This window comes from Aedes aegypti, chromosome 3, assembly GCF_002204515.2.
Source record: "Aedes aegypti strain LVP_AGWG chromosome 3, AaegL5.0 Primary Assembly, whole genome shotgun sequence".
In the NCBI taxonomy this organism is placed as follows: domain Eukaryota; kingdom Metazoa; phylum Arthropoda; class Insecta; order Diptera; family Culicidae; genus Aedes; species Aedes aegypti.
Genome location: NC_035109.1, coordinates 362369289 through 362378281, shown reverse-complemented (window position 1 = coordinate 362378281; position 8993 = coordinate 362369289). Strand labels below are relative to the sequence as shown.

The 8993-nt window shown below is 36.8% G+C and overlaps 1 protein-coding gene across 1 annotated transcript; it reads left to right on the top strand.

Moving 5' to 3' along the window:
- The first annotated feature begins 482 nt into the window (after positions 1-482).
- Positions 483-1903, top strand: LOC5566899 (general odorant-binding protein 45-like). The gene is made up of 2 exons (XM_001651263.2): positions 483-1682; positions 1747-1903. The coding sequence occupies exons 1-2, from the start codon at positions 944-946 to the stop codon at positions 1869-1871; spliced, it is 864 nt and encodes a 287-aa protein (XP_001651313.2). The 5' UTR covers positions 483-943; the 3' UTR covers positions 1872-1903.
- The last annotated feature ends 7090 nt before the right edge of the window (positions 1904-8993 follow it).

Sequence of the window (8993 nt, the reverse complement as noted above, 5' to 3'; positions counted from 1 at the left end):
TTCTTGGCGTCCCGAAAATAAACCGTCTTGCTGGGGCCTTCCCAAATACGTACCCAGCAAGACGCTCCAAAACAGGGAAAAAAAATCTCCGGCAACGAAAACGCGCGAATCCGTCAGCAAAATCAATCGGACGACGCAAAACCGAACTGTCCTGCTTGGGCTTCACGAAGCACTACCCAGCAAGACGCTCCAAAACAGGAGGAAAAAATCTCCGGCAACGAAAACGCGCGAATCCGTCAGCAAAATCAATCGGACGACGCAAAAAAACGATTTAAAAAATGTATATAATTATGGTGATAATGTATGACCATAAAACTAAGCATAATAAATATATATTGCTTCATTTTTATCATTTTATTTATTTAAATTAGTTTTATGAATGCCCTAAACTGAATCCAGAGCGATATCGACAAAAGATGAAGTTTTTTACCCTTTTTTCTAAACTGATCAAGAGTTAAAAATACCCATGTTTTGAAGTTCATGTCAAACACCCTTTAATGAGTGAATCGGCTATACCCATTTCATGATTTAAACAACTTTATTTGGAAATGGGTACGAAAGATAGCGTGGGTAGTTCCGAGTTAGCGTGTAGGGCATGTGCGTTACTTTATGGTGAGTAGCGAATCAAGCCATGCATGTAACCCATTGTCGAATGGTGCCGAAGCCGTAAACTGCCCTATATGGGTTTATTAAATATTTGAAATGGTTTCTTCATTTCGTATTTCAAAAGCAGGTTGGCATATCTTTCAAACGTGCCGCGACAGCAATTTCCAGCCAAACTGCACACCGAATCAATGGAGGAAGTCAGTACGTGACACTTCTACCGGAACTTCTCCGAAAAAATAGAAGACGATTCATTTATGAAATGTCATAAATTTACCCACCGCATCGTCGATTCCTTTTAGTATTTATCAACTCCCACTGCAGTATAAAAACCAAAATAATGAGACGCTTCAAGTTAACGTCATTTATCCTGACGCTTTTCGCGACAAACGTTATCTGCAGTCGACACAAAATCGTACAGAAAAGTCTCGCCGGAACCGGCATCGAGTGCCAGCAGTATGATCCTCCATGGAATTGTGCGGTCCGATGTCAAACTCTGCTCACTCGAGATTGGGTGGATTCCACCGGAATGCAGTCTCCGTACGATCGCTTCTTCCAACCGGATCCGAATGATCAATGCTACATGAATCGTACGCAACGATGTTTGCTGGACAAACAGTTAACCGTACCAAGGAACAAATTGTGTCTACGAGCGGATAGCTCTGTCCAGTGCTTCTTGATCCAGTCTGGGCAGGTGATCATGGATCAGCCCAAGTTCGTTGCACCGAGTCGGCTACTCGAGAATCAGATATTCTTGGAATGTGGAACGATGCTGGGATTCTCGCGACAGCGGATATGGGAAATATTGTACAAAGGGGAGTTCACCCTACCGGAGATCAGCTGTCTGGTGAGGTGTTTCCTGATAAGATCGGGTCTGTACGATGACAAAAGTGGCCTCAATCTGGAGCGGTTCTATGTCGCTTGCGGAGGATATGACGACGCGTTCTATCACAACGTTACGAAGTGTATCGCGAACGTTGAGGCTGCCGGTCAATGTGATAAATGCACTCGAGCTCAACGCCTGGCCTTGGAGTGCGTTGGAAGTCAGTATCCTATTTTTGTTCCTGTTTCCCAGACTGGTAAGTGGAGACTCCTTTGTAAAACATTTGATGTACTGAATTATTCTTTTGTTTTTGATTTCAGATATTGATTCCACCAATAATGCTGGACGCGATGTGAACAACTATTATACTTCTAATTTTAATTTCAACTTTGGTGACGTAATTAGTCAAGTTGGGCCAATGGTACCGGCAACAGGTGGCGGTTGAAATTAATCAAATAAACTTATACAGGAAGAAATAAATAAATTTTTTGATTTTTTTTTTGTTTTATATACCCTGAGAACAATATACAGTCAACACTCTCTAACTCGATGTTGAAGAGTCCATCGAGTTGAAAGGTATCAAAATACAGATCACAAATATTTACAATTTCGGCCTTTTTATTGTTTTGACATAATACACTTGAAGTAAAAAATCTTAAACTTTGCGTTTCAACACATTTTTTCTCTTCCATATCGAGTTATGAAGAGTTGACTGTATGAGAAGAACTTTGTTTTTCTGGTATACTTAAATGTTGTTATGAGAAAATCGGGGACGGACCTGGTGTAATGGTTAGAACACACGCCTCTCACGCCGAGGACCTGGGATCAAATCCCATCCCCGAGATAGTCACTTAAAATTTCAGTGACGACTTCCTTCGGAAGGGAAGTATTGTGCATTCAGATTAACTTTAGACCGAAGTTCATAAGAGAAATTGAACTATCACCAACAAATTTTCGCCGAAGTTCGGCGTCGGCATTCTAACGAAGTGCTACACCGACAAAGGCATTCCTTATGCGTCGGCGAAGCACTAAATTAGAATGCCGACGCCGAACTTCACCGAAGCTTTGACTGCCGAACTTCTAATTGTCACTCGAATAGTCAATAAAGCCGTTGGTCCCGAAATGAACTAGCCCAGGGTTAAAAATCTCGTTAATAAAGATAGAAAAAAAAAATGAGAAAATCGTAAAATTGAAATACTCTCAAACTAAACTAACAAGTTATAATTTTGGCGTTGAAATATCTTTGTTGATAACTGTGGAAGTGCTAATAAAACAATAATCTAAGAATCTGACCCAGTTTCCTTGATAAGAGTACGATTAATCAGACAATTGCGTCATTTTCCTTAACATTTCCTATAGAAACACTTGTTGTCTGATTTATAAGGGAAAAAAGTGCGTCGGAAACGTCAAGGTGACCCGCCGCGACGGTCACACTTTTAAGGAGCGTTAGCACAACTGTGAAATAGCCCCTATTTGGTGTGCGACGCGCTTATATTGCATACAACAGACCGCAGACTGTGACTTAAGTGCGAAATAATGCAACCTACCTTACCGGCCTCTGATGGCACATTGGACCATTGCACAATGGTTGGATAAAAAAAAATTTGGCTAAACTTATTATATCGCCTCAATTATCATCTTAATAATGCCCGTGGCTACAAAGCAAAGCTATGCTGAAGGTGTCTGGGTACAATACCCAGTCGGTCCAAGATCTTTTCTTAATGGGAATTTCCTTGACTTCCCTGGACATACAGTATCATCGGACCTGCCACATGATATACGAATGCGAACATGGCAACTTTGGCAAAGAAAGCTCTCAGTTAATAACAGTGGAAGTGCTTATAAGAACACTAAGCTGAGAAGCAGGCAGCATTTTTTTTCATCCTGATGTGCAATAAAAATTTTGATTCATAAGCATTCAAATGGTACATAAGATAAGTGAAAAAATTCATTCCAAATATGTGAATTTTGTACTTTACATTATTTTTTTAACCTTAGTTAATTTGACGACATAGAATTCAAAGAAAATTAAATTCAATACAATTTCAAACAAGGACCATATCATAAAAAGATTATGTTGTAAAATAATGAAAAATAAAAACTATGGATATCGATTTTAATAGTTTTGACCGCCTCTTCATATGGAGCCCGACCATTGTGCATTCGTTCGTCGACGGCGTCATCATCAGGGCTAAAAATAGCTGACCACGCGGTTTTATCATTTCATTTCGCCAACATACTCCGCAATGGCGTCGTCGTCGTCGTGTATTTAGTTGCCATTCGTCGAGGATGAGGTTACAAATTTTGGAGCAACCACGCGTGAATGCGGTTTGAGGTAAATACAAAAGCCCATGTGCGTGCGTAATGCCAAGAACTTAACATTACGTGAAAGTAGGCATCCGTGGAATTATTTGAGTGGTTTCAAGATTGTGTCATGTCAATGATTGACTTTGTCACAATTCATATTTGTCCAAGACTGTAAGGTGTCATAAGGGTTCAATTAAAATATTGCGTAACGCAAAATTTGTCTATTTCAGACCCCCTCCCTCCCCACGTAACAGCTTTTGTATGAACAATTTTAATGTTTTGTTATGATCCGTAACACTATGTAAGACCCCCTCCCTCCCCCTGTTGCGTTACGAAATATTTAAACGATCCCTAATTAGCGTAAGCTTTTAAATTTTTATCTTAAAACAATATCAAATTCTTTATCGTACTACATAATAAACTGATACGATACTGATACAATAGTTCAAAATTTATGCGCGTGAACTCACGACTTCCTGTTAGTGAAATTCAGATCCGTGACTACAAAATACGATCTCTAACTCTTGATTTGTTTATTAAACTAATGGTTTCATAATAAATCTTCGAGCTGTTTAGTAGAATACCTATAAGTAGATGAAAAAACCGAATTTAGTACTATACCATTTAATTCCACTAGAGTTTGTATCCTTTGACAAATACGCGTATTTCGACCTCAAATGTAAGGCCGTCTTCAGTGTCGTGTACTTTTTTTTACTTTAAGTCGAATCTAGTACACGACACTGAAGACGGCCTTACAGTTGAGGTCGAAATACGCGTATCTGTTAAAGGATACAAACTCTAGTGGAATTAAATGGTATAGTACTAAATTCGGTTTTTTCATCTACTTAATGGTTTCAGTTGGCATATTTTCCAAATGTCAAGTTTATATCAATTCTAAAACCGGATTAAAATCCTGCAGAAACTTTCAGCTATCGTCCAATCCATTGGTAAACTCTTTAAAAACGTCATTTTATACAGAATGATGATCCACATCAACTGAAATTCATTTTTTGCATTGAACAGTTGGGATTCCGAAATGGACATTCGACCACTCATTAACCCTTACGTGTAACGAATTTGATTCGTTCCAACAAATTTGAAGGCTATTCAACTGGTCTTGCTCTTCTAGACACATAAAAAACATTCGACTGTGTTTGACATGAAGGCTAGCTCGCAAAAATTTGAATAATACTTTAATTTTTTAACAAACATTCTTAGAATAAGTTAACCTGTACACTTCAGGTTAATTTATCAGAACTCCAAGTTTATCAGATTTCCTGTAAGAACTGGTCTTCCTCTAAGCAGCATTCTGGGACCAATATTGTACAAAATCTGACTTACCTGAGTCACCTCAGAGACGTAAAAAGTCTTTGTTTGAAAAATGGAAGATTTTTCATAATGCTCCCAAAACTCAACTAATAATATACCGACATAAACCAAAAGCTCTATATTTCAAACCTTCAAGTAGACATGTGTCACGATGGGAAGAGTATCAATTTATTTATCAGATGAATTTGAGTACCTAGGGTACATGCTAGATAAAAAATTACCTTTCTAATCACATTGTGGGAAATCGACCGGAAAGTAACAAATATATAAAAATCAGAACTCACGACGACTCAAATTGAAATTTTAAAAATGATTTTGATGCTCCCTCCCTGAATCACATTGGAAACAAATGTCGGATAGAATTATCAATTATTTTAGAGAAAAACATATTAAATCTTATATTGACAGGAAAAGTGCTTGACATTTTTTTCGTAGAAGATTTCAATATTCAGATTAGTAGGAGAAGGCATTCAGACCTACAGTTGTGTAGCGGAACAATGTAGCGCGACTGAAACTACCGTTTTGATTCATATTACGGACAGCTTCGAATTCCGGACACTCTACTTTGTATGGGAAACCTTTCAAATGAAATGTTTCAATTTTTGTCGTTCAAAAGTTTTCACTTTTGAGGCTCGTTTTAATAAACATTTTCCATGAATATCTATGAAAATTTATATTGCTTAGCTGCGTTAGACGTTTCTTTAGTGGTCTGACAATTTCAACTGATGATTGGACTTTTCTATTTATAATTTAAATGAGCTGTTCGCAATTCGAATCAAAGTGTTCGGAATAAGGACTGTTCATTTAAGAAAGTGGACACGTGTTTTTTACTTTCGAACAAATTCATGAGTTTACCTAAAATACATGGAAATCAACGTAATTTCGATCAAATTCACATAAATTTGAACATTTATTGAGCATTGCTGGAGAATGCTCTTACTTTTCTTTTGATACCTCCCATAAAATTCTGCACAACTTTTTTCGGAACTTTTCGAACTGCTTTTTGAACTGCTGACCACATTTCCTTGAAAAAATCGATGGAGCTTGCTTCTCTTTCATCCTTCTTAAGATGCCGTTTGATTATTGCCCAATATGTTTCAATGAGGCGTAGTTCTGAGCAATTTGATGGATTCGATCATTTTTCTACAAATTCGACTTATTCCTTCTTGAGCATCTCCAAAGTAGCTGAAGCATAGTGAGCCGATGCTAGGTCTGTCAAAAACAATGGAGGCATGGTATGCTTTCAGTAGATGGGCAGAAGCCATTTTTTAATACATTCAGTTCTGTAATTTTCGCCGTTGATTGAACCCGTCGTGAAATATGTAGTACTTTCATACCGCAGGAGCAAATTGCTTGCCATACCAAATCATTTTTCCCAAATTTTTCTGTTGGGATGTATCGTACGTCGTCAGGAATATCTATTTTGGCCACAGCGTTGAAAAAAAACAATTTGGACACTTCGCGATTTAAGCCAAATCTCGGAACGGCAGTTTTTCTGTACACCATTTGTGCAGAAAAAAAATGAGAGTCGCCATGTCAATTCGACCCATCGTTTAGAATTTATAATGTTTTTTATGTCAACTTTTGTCTGCTGTCAAAATAAACACTTGAGATCACACTGAAACAAAATTTTATTTGTTTTTATGGAATTTTTACACCAAAATGCTAATATTTAGGTGTCCACTTTCTTAAATGAACAGTCCTTATAGGGTGTAAAAGAAAGTATGGACACGACTTTGATAATGAAAATCATAGTACTTTTCTAAACAATCAAATATTTTTATATTTTTGTATTTTTCCATATGCTATTTCAACCAGTATCTGTGATAAGTTTGTTTGAATTGATGATCGTTTACATTGAAAATTTTGATTTTATAAAATCAATTCTTATCTTGTCAACACAGACCCTACATTTTGTTTTAGTTGCAAAATAACTAGTAAAATATGTTTTTACCGAAATATTTCGCCGTGGTCACGTATTTTTCTCTCCGCATAAGACGATATCAGGAAGTCATAATTCTTCAGGTATTTTATATAGTAAGGTTCTCTTGAATAGGCAACCTTATTTTAAATTTATGCATGTTTTAATATAAATATAAGGATTTGTTTTTCGAACATTTTTAAATCGACCTCGGCTGGAATCGTATTTTTTATCCCAATACAGATTAAACATGCTTAAGTTCAAAATTCAATGTGAATAAGTGATAGTCCGCTCAATTATCATATTGTCGCTGACATATATATTTTTTTTTTCAGATTTTAATTAAACGCACTTTCTAACATAGAACAAATTTGGTAAAACAAAGTCGTTCAAATTTAACGCGAATTGTGCAAGACTGGTAAGAGATGCTTCAAAGAATTGATTTGTAATCAACACATTATTAATTAAATTATTCACTAGTTTCACTAGTCTTATTGAAAACAGTAATCAAATGTCTAAAAATCAGATTTTTATCTTCAAAAGTCTTGAAATGGCATTATGGTGAAATCGTGCCCATACTTTCTGGGACACCCCATATGAGGCAAAAGTAAGGTATGCTTTTTAATGAGTCATACTTCACTGGGCCTTAAGTGTCTGTAATATGAATCAAAACGGTACCAGATGTCACCACAGTGCGTACGCGAAGCATCTTGGGGCAACGTTACCGGACGAGGACGAGCTGGACGGGACCCCTCTTTAGGACTTCTAGACGTCAATCAAAGCAGCCATTAACTGAAATGTGCAGGAACAAGGATGGGAGCATTTTGATGGACGAATGCGAGGTGATCGATAGGTGGAAGCAGCACTACAATTAACACCTGAATGGCACAGAGAACACAGGCACATAAGGTCAGAGCAGCGAATATGATGGCTACGTCAGCATACCCGAGCAAAATTGGGTAACAAAAAGATAACAAGTTGAGCTACCCGGTAACAAGCATTTGATTAGTTAGTTTGTTTTCATTTTGGTTGAATAAGCAGACAACATAACAAACTCGATAACAAAAGTTTATACTACAGATATCATATACAATGTGATTCCGTTTTTGGCATGCTCCATTTTTGCAAACCCCCGACTTTGGTAACAAAATGATTCCGTTTTTGGCAATATTTTTAAATACTTTTAAAATTTGTGATTTTTGGTAAATGTCATTGTTTTTTTTTGTTTCAGCCATTTAAAAGCAGTTCAGCTTTATGTCAGCTTCATACCAAAGCTACATCTTCGTTGATGTTCCTCCAAATCGCACCACTGGCCTTCGTGCGCGCATATTAAATTAGAGATTGTTATATGGTCGCAACGTTTAATAAAGTCAATAATCAATATAGATAGCAAAACTAGAGTTCCAAAATCTTTAATCAGGCATTCACACTTTGTGACCAGCCCACTTGAGTCTGCCGATAAATGATACAGTTAGTAAACATCGTGTTTCTTCAGATTTAAAGCAACTCGTTTAAACTAATTTCAAACTTTGACAAAAGACCAACAAAGAGTATATGACTCACACAGAGTTTAGATCATAAATTTCGTCTGGCTTTTTCAGCTCATTGTTCTCATTGAATACAATAAAAACTATATTAAATACACATCAAGCAAAAAGTTGTGTCTTAAAACTTTTTAGGGAATTTCATGGAATAGGTTGATACATTCAAGTTAATTCCAGAAACCATTATTTTAACAGTTGCTTTGAAATATAAACCATTACTTTGACAGTTGCTAGAGATATGATTGACCTACCGGGTTCTTCTTTACACTGTTTAGTAGTATCACCATGGTAAATGCGAGCACTGTCTTAACTACATTTGTTTCTCAATAAGATCATTGAAGCGTGGGAGAGTGTTTTAGCTATTTATCTGTTGTATGAGTGTGTATCAAACTACAAAAACATTATGGAATACCTCCTAATCCTGTTCATTCAGACCTTAAGAACATACTGTGAAAATAATGCGAGC

Excerpts from the sequence above, each read along its gene's own strand:
- LOC5566899 (XM_001651263.2), top strand. The coding sequence starts at position 944 with ATGAGACGCTTCAAGTTAACGTCATTTATCCTGACGCTTTTCGCGACA. Across the intron at positions 1,683-1,746 it reads TGTTCCTGTTTCCCAGACTG|ATATTGATTCCACCAATAAT; the intron begins GTAAGTGGAGAC and ends TTTTGATTTCAG.